The sequence below is a fragment of the Gopherus flavomarginatus genome, chromosome 7 (assembly GCF_025201925.1).
Source record: "Gopherus flavomarginatus isolate rGopFla2 chromosome 7, rGopFla2.mat.asm, whole genome shotgun sequence".
Classification (NCBI taxonomy): domain Eukaryota; kingdom Metazoa; phylum Chordata; order Testudines; family Testudinidae; genus Gopherus; species Gopherus flavomarginatus.
Genome location: NC_066623.1, coordinates 103,858,198 through 103,874,681, shown reverse-complemented (window position 1 = coordinate 103,874,681; position 16,484 = coordinate 103,858,198). Strand labels below are relative to the sequence as shown.

The 16,484-nt window shown below is 47.7% G+C and overlaps 1 protein-coding gene across 1 annotated transcript in view; it reads right to left on the bottom strand.

Annotated features, from left to right (window-relative positions):
* The window catches only part of MROH7 (maestro heat like repeat family member 7), a 35,221-nt gene that overhangs the window by 5,667 nt on the left and 13,070 nt on the right, over window positions 1–16,484 (bottom strand). The window contains 13 exon segments of the mRNA XM_050963585.1: window positions 1,059–1,199; window positions 2,868–2,981; window positions 3,086–3,224; window positions 4,399–4,562; window positions 5,457–5,595; window positions 9,570–9,724; window positions 10,219–10,371; window positions 11,390–11,502; window positions 12,642–12,777; window positions 12,939–13,043; window positions 14,050–14,145; window positions 15,155–15,281; window positions 16,084–16,172. Of these exon segments, the coding sequence (XP_050819542.1) occupies window positions 1,059–1,199; window positions 2,868–2,981; window positions 3,086–3,224; window positions 4,399–4,562; window positions 5,457–5,595; window positions 9,570–9,724; window positions 10,219–10,371; window positions 11,390–11,502; window positions 12,642–12,777; window positions 12,939–13,043; window positions 14,050–14,145; window positions 15,155–15,281; window positions 16,084–16,172 (1,671 nt within the window).

Sequence of the window (16,484 nt, the reverse complement as noted above, 5' to 3'; positions counted from 1 at the left end):
GCAATGTTAGATACCCAGTAAGCAGAGCCCTACCAAATTCACGGCCATGAAAAGCACATCACAGACTGTGAAATCTGATCTCCCCCGTGAAATCCGGTCTTCTGTGTGCTTTTACCCTTTACTATACAGATTTTACGGGGGAGCCCAGTGTTTCTCAAATTGGGGGTCCTGACCCAAGAGGGAGTTGCAGGGGGAGTCGCAAAGTTATTTAAGGGGGTCACTGTATTACCACCCTTACTTCTGCACTGCTGCCTTCAGAGCTAGGTGGCTGGAGAGTGGTGGCTGCTGACTGGGGGCCCAGCTCTGCAGGCAGCAGCACAGAAGTAAGGGTGACAACTCCATATCAGGCCATCCTTACTTCTGTGCTGCTGCTGGCGGCAGCTCTACCTTCAGAGCTGGGCTCCTGGCCAGCAGCCACTGCTCTCCAGCTGCCCAGTTCTGAAGGCAGCACCACTACCAGCAACAGCGCAGAAGTAAGGGTAGCAGTACTGCGACTCCCCCACAATAACTTTGTGCTCCCCCCTACCCAACTCCTTTTTGGGTCTGGACCTCTGCAATTACACCACCATGAAATTTCAGATTTGAATAGGTGAAATAATAACATTTATGATTTTTAAAATCCCATGACTGTGAAATTGAGCAAAATGGATGTGAATTTGGTCGTGCCCTATCAATGAGGATATGCCTCTTCCTCGAAAGTTTCACTGATATCTGTAGTAGCATTTTCAAGTACATCCAGTTAAGAGGGTTTTTTATATGCTTTGCAAGGCTGAGATCTGGAGCAATATTAAATCCTGCTCACTGATCTCAAATCCAGATAATGGTTCTGGGTCTGCTTTGAAAAGCTGGGATCTGGAGCAATTCTAGATGCGGTTCACCTAGCTGTGATCCAGGACAGCAGTTCTAGTTCTGCACAAACAGAATGGAATCTGTTTCACTTCTATCAGCAGCAGTTTCTTAGTGCTGAGAGAGTCACTCTAGATTTCTACAAGTGTTACTGATACTTCTGGAGTAATTACACGGATATCAATCGCGTAATGAAATGGATTCCATCTCACCTTCCCTGGCCAGTCTGCCATGGTGATCAGTCCTTTGATGCACAGCGCTTGGATAACTGGATCTGGGTCAGTCAGTCCTTTCAGCAGACGGAGCACAGAATATTTTTCTGGGAGCCGCTTTGCCTGCGGCACATGGAGAAGCTAAAAAGACAAAGAGCAGGCCGATAACAGGCTGCAAAACAGACAGCTGTCTGTCTGTTCTCTGGATGAGCATTACCATGACATTGCTGTAAATGCTCCAGCATGCATGAAGTCTATTTGCCATGCCTAGGGCGGGAATGAAGCCTGCTCCTTGTGCTCAAGGCAGGTAAGAATCTCATTCCATATGTTCATAGACTATCCCTTTATGGGCATGAAGTCTATTCCATGCACCAACAACAAGTGCAAAAAAACTGTCCCTTGTGTCTGCAGTGGGCATGAGCTCCATTCCTTTGGCTGCCTTTACCAGATTTTTTTAGATTATACAGGGGAATCATATGCTACCCAAGCAATGATTTTAGACCACTGGCCAGTGTGTGAGAGTCAGTGTGCTGGCCACACCCCCTTTGTTCTGTGCAACAGCTTTGTTGTTCCCATGCAAGCACCAGCCATGAAATTCTGGCCCCAATCAAGTCCAGGGGAGTTTGCAATTGATTAGGGCCGAGCTTCACTTTGGAACCCTAAGTGTAGCTCAATACTGGCTCCTCCCATTCCAACCCCCCAGCAGTTACAAGGGAACTGGTGGCTAGTTCTCAAGGAGAACGTTTAATGTCTTCATCTTGGTACCAAATACTCCTATTTTGTTTCTATGGAATGCTCACTGCTAATATTTATTTAGAGGCATTTCTACTGTGCTTACCACAGTACCTGAGAGCTCAAGGGCTGTCTCTCTAATCCCTCCATATAAATAAAACAATGGCTAGTCCTTAGATTCTCTTAGAGCTACAAAATGTCCATCACAAGGAAAAGGAAATTCACAAACATTCTTCTCCTTAGCTCTGACAATGAAAAACCTATGGGCCGCGTATGAGCTATAGAAGCAGGCGGTAGTAAGAGTTGGAACTATACCCACATTTTGCAGAAGGAAAAAGGCACTTGGGATACACAAACATTTCAAAATAATTTGCCATTACGAAGGTGCTTGACTGTCCTAAAGGCCAAAATTCTCAAACATGGGTGCTTAAAGCTGAGCACCTAACTCCATATTTAGGCACTCAATTAAGCAGGCTGATTTTCAGAGGTGCTGAGCTCCTGCAACTAGTGACTGCAATGGGAACTCCGGTGCTCAGCACTTAGGAACACTGGGCTACTTATTCAGGTGCCTAAAGACGGAGTGGGTACTCAAAGCCAGGTACTCACATTTGAGAATTTTGGCCTGTCTATAAAAGATACTTACATACTATAAACCTACATTTAGGAAAAGAGAGGGAGCACAGACCAAAGCACAGGACTAAAAGGTTTCTATTCTGGTCTCTGCCACAGACTTCTTATGTGATTTGGGGAGTTAAGGCCTTGTTACTGCAGTTTCCCCATCTGTAAAATGGGGGTGATAACACTCATCTACCTCAACGTGCTGCAGTGGGGAGAAATGTTCAAAGTGTCTTGAGATCCTCAGAAGGAAGCTGCTGTCAAAGGGCAGAGTATTATTGCTATTTCTGACATGCACATAGTCTCCTGAACTCTCTCAAAGGCTATTCAGGCTTTCTCCAAAAGCTCAGTGAATCAGATATAGGAGACACTTGGAGTCTGAGGTCAGCTGACCAGGCCAGAAAGAGAAAATGCAGCTTATGCTCTTTTGTACCACAACAGATGTGAGCCAGTAACTTTTACCTCAACGAAAAAGGCCATCGCGGTGATCTTGTGCTGTTTATCACCTCGTTCGAGGAACGGGACCAGAAGGTACAAGATCTACCACAGCTCGCAGCAAGAATAGTGGACCATGGGAGCAAACAGATGCCCTTATTACAGAGGATGTGAGTCGGCGGGGGGAGCAGTTGGCAGAAGGGAGGGATGGGAAGATCTGTCAAGAGCAAAGCTCTCGCCTCTCGCCTTGCAAGCAGGCCTACCCCGCGATGGTGCTCCTCAGAGCTAGTGAGCAGTTCCCAGCCTCCCTTCTTCTCAACAGAGGTGAACTCGTAGTGGCATCCCATTTTTAGGAGAAGAGTCTTCACTGTCTTCACAACACAGCTGCAATCAGAGCAAAACCCATATTAAAGGGACACTGGCCTTGCTCAGAGCAATCCTCTCTCCCATCCCCTCAGATACCTGCATTATGCCAAGACGGGACTCGCAGTGCACTGCAATGTCATAGAGATGGCAACCCCAACCCTGCACTGCATGTCCAATGCACAGTCACTGCACTGAGGCCTAGAACAGGCAGCACAGCAACTGAGCCCAAGCCCGCACTGCTCCCATGCGGCACCTGCATGGCTATAACTGAGCCGTTGAGCCCAACGCCATGCTGTGGGTAAGCGTACTGCACATACAAGAGACGGCGCTAGACCAGATCCTTGACACCCCACCCTGCACAGCACACATGCATGGAGCCGTAACATCACTGTTTGTAAGAGAGAGAGGAGCATTGGGGTGCTGAGGGGTGACTTCACTGGTGTAAGCATATGGAAAGCATGGAGCTAAGATAGAGTCCTATAGATTATTATTTATTTGTATTACAGTAGCACCTAGGAATCCCAGTCCTGGACTAGGACCCCATTGTGCCAGGTGCTGTACAAAGCAATAAATGAAACAGGTTACATCTCAGCATGAGACGAGACAGACAGACAGAGCGGGGGGAGCACAAGGAAGCAACAAGCCAATACCAGTCAGCATGGCAGGCAGTGGTCTCAGCACCCCAGCAACCTGACTGTTGTCAAGTTTTTTGTAGGCATCATGGCAAAGGAGCATTTGAAGAAGGGATTGGAAGTAGCTTGGCGGATGTTTCTGGGGAGCACCACACGTGTGGGAGGGTTAGTGAAGGCGCTTCTTTGACGGAGGCTGGCACTGGGGGCTGATTGGAGGAAAGAGTCGACCTCTTGATAGTGAATGAAAGATAATATGGATAAGGGATGTTGTCCCTAGCCTGTGTGCCAGAAGCTGGGAATGGGCAACAGGGAATGGATCAGTTGTTGGTTACCTGTTCTGTTCATTCCCTCTGGGGCACCTGGCATTGGCCACTGTCGGAAAACAGGATACTGGTCTAGATGGACCTTTGGTCTGACCCAGTATGGCCGTTCTTATGATAGGGAGGGTGGGGACAAGCCATAAAAGGCCTGGAACATGATGACAAGTAACCTATACAGGCAGCTGATCCCAGGGCAGAGTCTGATATATGTAGTTAGCATCTCGTCCTTTCAGTAGTTACCATGCAGGGATGAGCTCCTTCCCGGACACCCTGCTGTCGGGCAGGCTGAGCCCAATGGTATAGTGCACCTGAACCAGCAGGGCCATCAGGAGGCTGGGATAGAAGCGTGTCGCCGCTGGTGTGCACATGGATATGGATAACACCTCGTACAGAGTGCTGGCTGCCTGAAGGAGGGAAACAAAGGCAGCTAAAATCCTCTGCCTCTCCCCAGCACTTCAATTTCAGAGCCAGTCCTCAGCTGCATGGACTCAAGCAAGGCTGCTTAGCCCAGGGCTTTGCCAGTAAGAAGAGGTAGTATTGTTTTGTCGTGGTACCCCCACCCCTTCACTTAATGCTCTGCATTGCCATGCAGAAAACCAGGGTTTCAATGCCAAAGAGAAGGCAGCATGGCCTAATGGACAGAGCACTGGACTGGGATTCAGGAAACCTGGATTCTATTCCCAGATTTGCCACTGATCTACTGTGTGACCTTAGGCAAGTCACTTCCCCACTCTTTGCCTCAGTTTTCCCATCTGTAAAATGGGGATAATGATACTGACTTCCTTTGGAAAATGCCTGAGTCCCACTGACCAGGACCAGCTGTATCTGAGGCTGCTATCAAAGTGGTGTGTTCAGGCCTTGGGGAGACAAAACACTATACCCACCCTCTGACAATGGAGGCAGGAGCGAGCCTGCTTACCCTGAGAAGAAGAAAAGAGGAGAGGGAGGAGGTGGAGTGCTGAAGACAGTGAGAGGAGACTGACTGCTCAGTCCCTGTTGAGGGAACAGAGGAAATGGCACCAGTGAGGTCCCCTCCATGTCATTAAGTAGCAGCTTTGATAAACTCCGCAAGGAGCTTTGTCCAGTCGTGTATGACAAGATGGCTGATGTCTAGGACACAGCATTTCCTGCGGAAGGCAAAGAAATGAAAAATGGAAGCATTTTGAGGGCTCTGCCTGAACTACAGGCCAGCTCTCCCCATCCTTTCCCCAGGGAGAATTCACAGCAATATATCCCTCAGATGTGGGCCTCTCTCCTCTTTGAAGAGAGGGGAGAGTCACGTGTGAATTATTTCTTACAGCTAGAGGTATGATGAAGGCTCTATCCTCAGAAGTGCTTGGCCTCTCCTGCAGCTCATTCAGCAGCACATCCAGAAGTCTGTGGGAGTGACAGATTGCTTCTGTTTTGGCCAGTATTCTCCACATCCCATCTGCATCTCTACGAGTTGAAAGAGACAGTCGCACACTGGATCGGATACATATAGCTCTGCGACACCACAATCTGACTGGACAAATGACACCTAAATTAGGGTCAGGAGCTCCATCAGAGAGATGGTGAGTACAATGAGGTCTCATCCCAGATACCAAGGAAACAAAACTATGTACATAAAGCAGTAAGCAACCCATGTTACATGTTCCATCACCTTCAAATAACATGGTGGGCTGAGACCACTGTCAGACCTGCAGTCTGCTATAAGATAACCAGCCACATTTTTTGCCTACAAAATACAAATCAGGTCACACATATGCATGTGGGGTTGTCACAGATGATTGCTGGTTCTATACATATACCTTGCCACACTGCAGACCTAGCGTCTACAGTGGATTGGGAATGCACTACACCCTTGCCATGAACAGACCATTACTGCCTGCAATGTGAGGGGGCTCCTAGCGCACTGGGTCCTGCTATCACCGGTATGAAATCTCCCACTCTTGGGAAGGATCATCATGGAGGCGGAGACAAAGAAATATTTGCAGTCTTTAGATTCCCTTCATCGTGTGTTTAGAAATGGGTATGGGACTGAAGCTGCACAGGTGGCACTGGCTGATTGTCTCCTGGCTACAGATGAAGACAACATGTCAGCTGCTTTTGATATGGTTGATCATTAAGTGTGCTTAGGAGTAGAAGAAACCCATTTGAAGTGGCTTTGGCTCCTATATACACCAGATGGCTGAGAGGGTGAATATGGGGAATAGTTTGTCCACCCCTAGACTGGTCTTCTGTGGAATCCTGTAGACTTCTGCTCTCACTTCTAGTTTCAGGTGTACACAAGGCTACTAGGTGGGTGACAAAGGAAACATGGGCAATGGTGCTTGCTCTTTGTGGAGGATACCCAGCTGTATATCATCATTACAGCTGATTTGCTGGTGAATGGGACTGGATGGCCCCATATCTGCAGGAGACTGGAGCTTGGATGAGGCTGGGTTGGCTGAGATTCAGCCTAGACAGGGCAGAGAGATTGTTAGAAGGTTGTGGGACACAACCAGAAAAACTGACTAGAATCACATCACCTCCACTAACCTCAGTGGGGGACAGCCATTATTTCTGAGTCAGTGTACAGCTCTGGGATTGTACTAGACTCAAGGCTACTACTGAAGCCCAGGGCCCAGCCATGCCAAAGGGCACTTTCTCATCTTGCTTGGTAAGCCAAACGTGACCTTTGGTTTTGGACATGGGCACTTTGCTGATTTTATCTGCCACTTTGAGATTAGACTCCTATAATCCACTTGCCCCTTTGGGCTACACTTTGATACCATTCAGGAGTGAAAGCTTTTCCAGAGTGCAGCAGTTCATTTCCTGAATGGAGCTTGTCATGAACATACAGCTATGGGTAGCATAAAATCCCTCCTTTACCTCTAAAGGGTTAAGCAGCTCAAATAACCTGGTTGGCACCCAACCAAAAGGACCAATAAGGGGAGAAGATACTTTCAAATCTGTGGGGGAAGGCTTCTGTTTTGTGCTCTTTGTTGTTCTCTCCGGAACAGAGAGGGACCAGGGCAGGAAAAATACATCCCCTAAAGCCACATCTGAAATAAGCATCTAAGATTACAAATTGTAAGTAATAGCAAGGAAATGTGTTAGGCTATCTTTTGTTTTAGCTTGCGAATTTTCCCTATGCTAAGAGGGAGGTTTATTCCTGTTTTTTTTAACTATAAAGTTTTGCCTAGAGGGAAATCCTCTATGTTTTAATTCTTACTGCCCTGTAAAATTATCTTGGATCCTGATTTTACAGAGGTGCTTCTTTTACTTTTTCTTTATAATAAAGTTCTGTTTTTAAGAATCTGATTGGTTTATAGTGTCCTAAAAACCCAAGTGTCTGGTCTGTGCTCACCTTGTTTACCTATTTGGTTGGTAGGTCATGCAAGATATCATTGAAAAGGGTATGATTTGCTGAATATGATTATCCTAGTTGTATGCAGGTATCATTTTTGTATCTGAAGTTAGGCCTATTGACTATGTATCTGTATTTCAAATGTGTTTACACCTGGGGAACGCTCACTAGGCAAAAGGCTCTAAGTCTAGGTGGATGGCTGGCTGGAAAGGGCCCATTAAAGTTAATGAGCTGTTAGAGAGAACAATAGGCCTTCCCACCAGGGGAACCTTCCTGAGGACGCTACAGACACTACATATACACGTGGCCTGGTCACCTGGTGCTGGACTCGATCTTGGGATGTCAGTATTTTTCCACTGACTGGCATAGGAACCAGGCTTTGAATCAAAGGATTCCTGCCATATGCAAAAGCTATATAAGCAGGGGAGTGACATCATCAGGGTTCTTCACTAACTCCCCCACCCAAGGAGACTCCTGGAAACATCTGAGGAACAAAGACTGAACTGGGGGAAGTGCTGGACCCAGACTAAAGGGATTTTTAGCCTGTGAATGGAACACCTGGGGATTTCAAGCTGTAAGCAAGTGCAGCTTGCCTCTTAAGAATCTACAGCCTGCTTGTATCATCACTTAGGATGAGAATCTGCTATTCATACCAATCTATGTAGTATATTAAGCTTAGGTTGCGTTGTTTGTTTATTTGCTAGGTAATATGCTTTGATCTGTTTGCTATCACTTAAAATCTATCTTTTGTAGTTAATAAACTTGGTTTTGCTTTATCTAAAACCGGTGTGTGGGAGTCAACTCAGGGCAGAAAGCCATTGTATATTTCTCTCCACATTGAGGGAGGGGGCGAATTTCATGAGCTTATACTGTATAGTTCCCCCGTACAGTGCAGGATGGTATAATTGTGGGTTTACACTCCATAGGGGGTGTGTGCCTGAGTAGCTGGGAAGTACCCTAGTGGGAGCCTTCCCATGCAGTAGCTGGTCAGAGCATCTGCATGTAACTGCAGCTGGGTGTGTCCCTACCTGTATGTGTGCTGGTTAAAGTGCAGGCTGAAGCCTGGAGAGAGCTTGTCAGCTTGTCACAGCACTACAGTGTAAAAGGGAGCCCAGGCTGGGAGGTCAAAGGGGCTCAGTAGTACCCCACTTCCAGATGGCACCCCCGGGGGAATCCATCATAGGTACCAACAAAGAAATCCCTGTATGTCTGGGTTACCTGGGAGTCCATCTCTCCCCATAACATATTGCCATAGCTGCAGCTTCTGAAAGACCTCTAGCTGCAGCTTCTGAAAGACCTCTAGCTGCAACTCCCTTGATACAGAACAGTGGGAGCTGTGGAATGTATTTTCCCTGTTGGTCTGCTACAGCCTGGACTGGTCACCGTTCTGAACACACTGCAAAGCCCATCTTTTACTCTGGCTGTTTGGGGAAGAGATAGGATAATGGTTGAAGAGGGTTATTCAATGGCCTGGGGAAATCATGTCTTGGGACTGTATATCTGATGGTGGTTGTGGGGGGCAGGGCAATGGACTTCAGCCATCTACTGTGATCCCCCTCCCCCACTACTGTGAATTTATTAAATTAAAGTTGTGGTTGAGGCATCCAGAGTCTAGGGAGAGCATGTCCAGCAATGGTACCAGTACACACAAGAATCCATGTACACACGCAGATTTTTGTTTTTCAAGCACAGGCAGCTCTATGTGTGGTCATGCGCCAATTCTGCAGATTGAGAATTTATCCCCAGGTGCTCTCCTCAGTGGGATTTCCACCCTTCCACTCATTCCAAGCAAGCGAGTGACACACATTGAATGGCACAGTTAGTAAATATCATCTAGGACGTCTGGGCAAATCTGTGATTCCTGTCATTATGAGATGGATGGAGAAGAAGCCTCCTGGGATGGAAGCCGGAGGGGGTATCATTTCTCAGTGGTTAGTGGTGTAACCTACCCCTGGCAAGACAGACATTTTCTGCACAACAAGGAAGCTACTGCCAGTCTGAGACCTCTCAGGAGCAGAGGAAGGAATAAGCAACCCTAAGAGTGAGCTCTCAGTGTCCTGGTCATTAGGAAGTTTCATACCTGTCCAGCGGGAGTGGACACTTTAGAAGGGCTGTGGACACTTCTTCCATAAAAGCACGAGCCAGGAGGCATAAGGTCATCATCACTACCTGTCTGGCATGGGAATGATGGATGGCTCTGAGCTGGGAGTGGATCCTGTCCACAGTCTTTGGCACCTAGAAGAAAACAATGCAGCTTAGAGTGTGTGTGCACACGTGTGTAGGGGGTTCCTTTTGGAGTAAGAATCGGAGCAGAATAGGGCAGACACTATTAATGAGAGCAATTCCACCTTCCTGGAGCACACATCAAGCATCATTATAGAAGACCTCTTACGTTGCCTGGTCCTTCTACTGGCCAAGGCAGGAGTGTTCCCAGCGATCAATTCTCTAGTGTTTTGTAGAAGAGATTGATAGCTACAAAGTTGAAGAGCAAATCAGTAGGACTTCTTTAACCAGACCAAGAGGGAACTGCAGCAGCTTGAAGAGAACCCCCTGTGCTTCCAGATGCAGTCTCCAAGTCCTGAGACAATGGAACAAAGGCTCATTTCCCAGCTTTAGACAGTCCACTTGCAACACTTAAAATATAAGTATCACAATGAAGAAAGAGTCCCACTGATGATACCTCAGGACTGGAGATTCTAAATGCTCCCCAACTCCCAAGAGCCAACTACCTCCATCTGTATCTTCTGCTTGTACTTCTCTAGGATTACATTCAGAATAGTCTTTGGTGCTTCAATGGTGCTCTCATTGGCCTCCTTCAGGCTTTCTACAGCTGTCAGTAGAAGGTCTGCCATCTGGTCTGGGCTGAGAAATTGTCCAAATCTCTGGAAGAACACAACCAAAGCACCTGATGTAGGTGACTCAGCTGGACACCTACTCTGCCGCTGGCACAACTGATAAGCAAAATCCAGACAAAGCCAAGTTTGGCTTTTTCCAACTTATTTAAGAATGAACTGCCACCAAAAATTTCAAGGTCATTCAACCATACCAATGCTTCACGAGAGCTCAACTGCTCTGGTATGTGATGCATTCAGCCTTTGACTTTCTCCTGAGTCGTGTATATGGGATACTGTAACCAAATACCCTGGAGAGTATTATTTAGTCACTTCTTCAAACCAAATACCCCTGTAGATATTGTATAGTCACTGCCTCAAACTATTCAGTTAGTGAGGCCAACCATGCTTCACAGTATTTTCTTTTGTGCTCACTGCACCTTAGATAAAGGACAGGTAGTTCTCCTCTAAAATATAGATGAAAGAAAACTATTATGGCTGACAGGCTCTGAGCAACAGCTGGTCAGGAATTTTCTGTTCAATTTTTCCAGAAAATTAAATTTTTCCACAAGAAAAAAAAAGATTGAAACGTTTCAGTTTGACATTAATCTGTATCTACCTGTGCTGCTGCACTACCTCAGGGGTATCCTCATTTTCCTCTGTGGGCTTGGTTACATCTCCCATTATGCACCCTGGATTCCCCTCTGGCTGAACTGCCACCGTGCATTATGGGAGATGTAATCCACCTCAGAATCCTGGCCCATGAAGGAGAATGGGGGCAAGAGGCACCCGAACTACAACTCCCATGAAGCACTGTGGCAGTTTGATGCAATTCAATGTCTAACTGAGCCAAAATGAAGTATTTTGACATTTCCAAATTGAAATAATTTGGAACTTCCCATTCTGTGAAAAGAAGTTGATATTAATGTTGAAATATCAGAATTTTCCATAGGACAGAAATTCCTATTTTCAGCCTGCTCCGCTCTGCACTATATACTGAGAGGTACAACCCTGGGAACACACCTGCAGCCAGAAATACTTTTCATTACACCCAGCATGGAGGATTCACCTTAACAATTTCAGAGATGTTCTCACAAGTCTTGGTGGGCTCATAGATACCCAAGATCTTTTTGGCCATTTGATGTAGCGCTGCTGTCACAGACCCCACCTTCCTCTCAGGTTCTAGGAGAAGACAATACATTTGGGAAAGGTGGAGAGAGTCCAGAGGAAAGCAACAAAAAAGAAGTTAGGTTTTCTAAACCTTATATATGAGGAAAGGTTAAAAAAACTGGGCCTGTTTGAAAAAAGAAGACTGAGGGGGTGGGACCTGATAACAAGTATGTTAAGGGCTCCTATAAAGAGGGCGGTGATGAATTGTTCTCCATGCCCACGGCAGGTATGACAAGTAATGGACTTAATCTGATGCAAGGGAGATTTAGGGTATTATTAAGAAAAACTTGTTAACTCTAAGCACAGCTAAGCTCTGGAATAAGCTTCCAAGGGAGGCTGTGGAATCCCCGTCCTTGGAGGTTTTTAAGAACAGGTTGGACAAACACCTGTCAGGGATGGTCTAGGTGTACTTAGTTTAGCTTCAGTGCACAGAGGTGGACTTCATGATTCTCAAGGTCCCCTCCAGCCCTTCATTTCATATGATTCTGTGTCTAAACGGCTTCCCATTTTGCCCTTAAATGACTGGCTTCCTCCCACTCTCATTCATGTTTTTGAACCATAGCTGGACTACAGGCTTGAAGTCACAGTGCTTGAAGGAGCAGCAGGTCTACTGCATAACAAACACTCTGCCATGGAAAATATGGATGTATGGGGAGGCAGACCCTACATCACTAGCTTCCTAACAGCCTTATCCTGTTCATTAGAGACTATTCTTCACTGTCTCTTTCCTTCAAAACACTACACACTCACAGTGACTTACAGAGAGCTTCGTTCCCGTGGCATACTCTGCCCTAACCCCCTCTGCAGAATATACCCCTTTTAAGTGTAACCTTCATTAACAGTGGCTCTGCTCTCCTGCCATCCCTCCATGAGTATTATAGTGCCACCTATCATCATGAGCACCTTCCACAAACATCAACAGCAGCAAAGTCCCTAGAGGGCTCTCACCTAAAAACCTATTGGGGTTTCTGAACTAATCCATTTATAGCACAGAGAAGGGAAAATGGCCATCTGCTCACAAGCTGTGTTCTAGCCTAGTTCTCGAAGAAGATGCCTGTTCCTATAGGGACTCATCATCAGGTTAGGGTTAGTGTCCAGCTGTTCACAGGCAGGAGCTTTGGGTCCTCCGAGTTCAGAAAGCCCCCTCTTACCCTTTTGGCACCACATGAGGGAGTAGAGGAAATACAAGCCTTCCATAGCCTGGCGGCCAGTCTCCTTCTCTGGGTCACCAACGCGCAGGGACAGCCGTCCAATCAGGAGCCCCAGCCTGGGGAACTTGTGTGACATCTGAGTGAAAATCAAAGGGGGGAAAGAAATCAGTGTGTTGGTTTGGCAGACAAGGAGAACCTGTCATCAGTGGCCATAAAATGTCCCACATGAGGGGAAGAGAGCATGGCTTAAGGCCTTTCTTCCTGGCATCAGGCTACCAGGGGTCAGAGATCACTCACACAGAACTTGGGACTCTCGGCTGCCGCTTGTAACAGGCAGACACAGGTTCTCACAGCCCTCGCTCGCTCATGAGCTTTCTTTGATGTCATCCAGGGGGCCAAGTGCTGCAGGAGCAAGCAAGGGAGGCCTGTGTTAGAAAGTGCAGAACAGGGGCATGTGTTGCAGTGAATCTCTAAAGCTGATCTCTTTCTGACCTGATCACCACAGTATTAACCAGACAGGCTGTCTGAGTCCTGCTCCCTTTCAGGATTTATGTCATGGACAATTCTCCTGACACATACCCCTATAAAATGGTAAATCTGGCTTTAGCACCATACGGTTCACCTCTGTGTTCATCAGGATTGCAGTGTCCTGTAATCAGCCCACTGCGTTGAGGGACTCCTGCAATATTCCATCCCTCCAAAGGGCTGGTCCCATTCTCCTTCTGAGCCCTCGGTCATATCCAGAGAATCAGACAAGACTCAGGCAGATCTCACAATCCTCCCCTTTCCCTGGGCCTCAGGGACTTTCTACGTAGGAACCAAGAGGGTTGAATACCACTGAATACCACTCTCCCATCCGTGGATCACTCAGTCCCTCTGGGGAGGAAGGGAGGAGTGGGTCCCTCTGCCCACTCCTACTTTCTCAGGTCTGATTGCCTCTATAGGAAGGAGGGTGAGAGTCTTTGCTCTTGTGCTTCTGGTTTCAAACTCCCCAAGCTAGACAGGAGACCCCAGAGTTAATGCTCCATAATCTGATCCTAGAGACCCACCTTCCATTCCCACTCCTCTGGGAGAGGGACAGAGGAAAGGGAGAGCTTTGCCATAGCTGTCAGCGACTGGAAGGAAGGACAAACGGAGTCCTTGGCTGTGAAGAACAGGACAAGCCTTCTAAAAAGCTATATCAGATTTCCTTTCCTTTGTTTTTACTGAAAGTGATTTTTTTTTCCTTCTGCCCTGAAGCAGCTAACACTACATATGATCCCGCTCTAGAGAGCGAGAGATAGGGTCCCATTCGAGAGACAACAGAAACACAAACCCTTCCGTCTCTCCCTCACAGCCTTCCCTCCTCACACTGCCACAAGATGGCAATTCCCCCAGCCTCTGCCCATACCAGCTCAATGCCGCTTACATCCAAGAAGTTCTGCAGCTCAGCTGGGTTTGGCTTCTCTGACAGGCGAGCTCTCAGCATCACTTCCAGGGCATCCACAGTCTGGTTGTACAAATCCTGAAAAGACGAAGAAGAGCTGCAGCACTTGGCATCAGACAAAGCCTGTGATGTCTAGGAGCCTGTCTGTGGGGGGGGGGTCTTGTGACACCACACACACACACACACTTTACAATCTCTGCTTCAGATCCCTCCATTGGCTGTTACTGCCAGGAGGTCTGGTATGAAACCAGCTAAGAGGGCTCCACCTGCAGCATGGCATAGGACAGGGAAGTTGCTACACAATCTTTGGGCTTGGACACTGTTCATGACCCAAAGCGAGCAAACACTCAGCTTCGTGGTGTGTAATCATCTCAGCAGGGTGGAGAGAGCTCCTCCTTGCTCTGTTATCCCCAGTCTTCTTTCCACCTCAAACAACGCACATGCCTCCTACTCACCAGACACCAAGAGGGAAGTTTTTCCAATCAGTGCTAGGCAAACCAAACTTCGCTGGAGACAGAACTTTGATGTAGTATGAAGGCTTGTGCATGCCAAAGACCCTGTGAGCTATGCTGGTTAAAGCTGTAACTCCTGGGAGTGACACCTAAGCTGAACACGTCAAAGGGTGGGGACCAGATGAAAAGCAATTCATGGGTCCTCCAGGTTGGGAGTCAAGTGATAGGCCAACCACCTATCCTCCTAGAAAGGAGTTAAGCTACAGAAACACAATTTCCTAAAGTTCTGCAGAAAAAGAGATGGAATTATCTGGGCCAGGTGTTAAGAATGAAGCTAGCGTGTCTGCCATGGCAGGCATTCCATTGGGCAGCTAGAGGAACACGGGAAAGGGACTGCCTGAAAGAACCCCTCCATCAAAGAGGATCTTGAGAGGAAACCCTATGGGACATAACACATGGAGGACATGCAGAGAGTGGCCCAGGTTACAAAGGGATGGCAGAGCCTTGTTTGTGCCTAAGCAACATTTGATGGCGCAGGAAGGATTCAGATTGAGGTTCTAGGCAAGTCAAGGGAGTGGGTGTAAACTAACCAAAAGACACAGAGGCAATGTGCTCTGAGAAGGACAATGAATTACCTTCACATTTACTTTATGGCCTTCCTGCCTTTGCAAGGCCTCAACTGAGGGCAGGGCAAAGATGCTGGCAACACAGACAATGACCCCATCCAACTTCTCTTTACCCTCCAGAGGCGGCTTTGCTTTGCTAGTAGAAAAATAAGCACCCATTGGAATTCCCGCTGTGGAAGAGGCACCAGAGCTTTCATTCTGTCACTGTGGGACCGTGAGAAAGGACAGGAAAACATGGCTGACAGAAGTCTGTGCTAATGCTTTTGGCATAAAGGAGCAGCATGGATGAGGACAGCAGGGGCCGAACTAATTATTATTGTTATTTGTGGTACAGTCATACCTAGAGGCCATAACTGAGATTTGGGCCCCATTGTGTTAGGTGCTATACAGATTTAGTGACAGGCCCTGCCCAAAAGATCTTATAATCTAATTACCCAAGACAGGCAGAGGAAGTATCATTACTACCCCCATTTTACAGAAGGGAAATTGAAGCACTGACTTGCCCACTCAGGAGTCTGTGGCAGAGCCAGGAAGTGATCCCTGTCTCTAGAGTGCCAGTCCAGGGCCATAACCAGGAGAACACCTTTCCTCGTGTGCTGGCAGAGTGTAGGACTGGCACTGGGGAAAGCAGCAGGGGTGTGGCTATTCTGGCATCCTGTATCGTTGCTGGTGGGAGGATTAGCCCACACTCACAAGGGAACCTCAGCAAACATCTGGACAGAGCGGGAGGGGAGACTCCATTCAGACACCATTCACTGTAACAAGTGCTTAGATTCAAGATCCTCCATGTCAGTCTGAACAATCCGCCCAGCCAGGCAGCGAGTGAGGTGAGTGCTCCTTGTTCTGTCCCTCTGAATGCTCAGCAATGGGAGCTGGACGTCCCTCCTGGGAGGCTGGGATTCCTGGCTCCACAGAGTCAGGGTGAGATGTCCGAGTACCTGCAGTCTGTGATGAGCAGCATCCCCTGGCAGCGCACGGCACTGGAGTGTGAGTCCAGCGAATCCTGCGGCAACGATTTAATGTGCTTCTGTGAATCACAGAGGAGACAAACGTAGTGATGAGCTCCTGGCAGCCCTGCCAACCCCAGTGTTTGTCCCTCCGCCCTAACAAGGGGATGACCCCAATCTCCAGAGAGCACAGGGAGGGTAGCTAACCCCCAGGGCCAGACCAAAGTCCCAGCCAGGCCCCTCAAGTGAATAAATCCATAATGAGCAGCTGACCCAATCACGCCTGTCTCTGACCCTCTCGCCCTGTGTCCCCGCTTGACAATCAAAGTGAGCTGGGGCAAGTCCATTCTTTAACTGGGCCAGGGATGGAGCTTTCTCAGTGGAGAATCCTC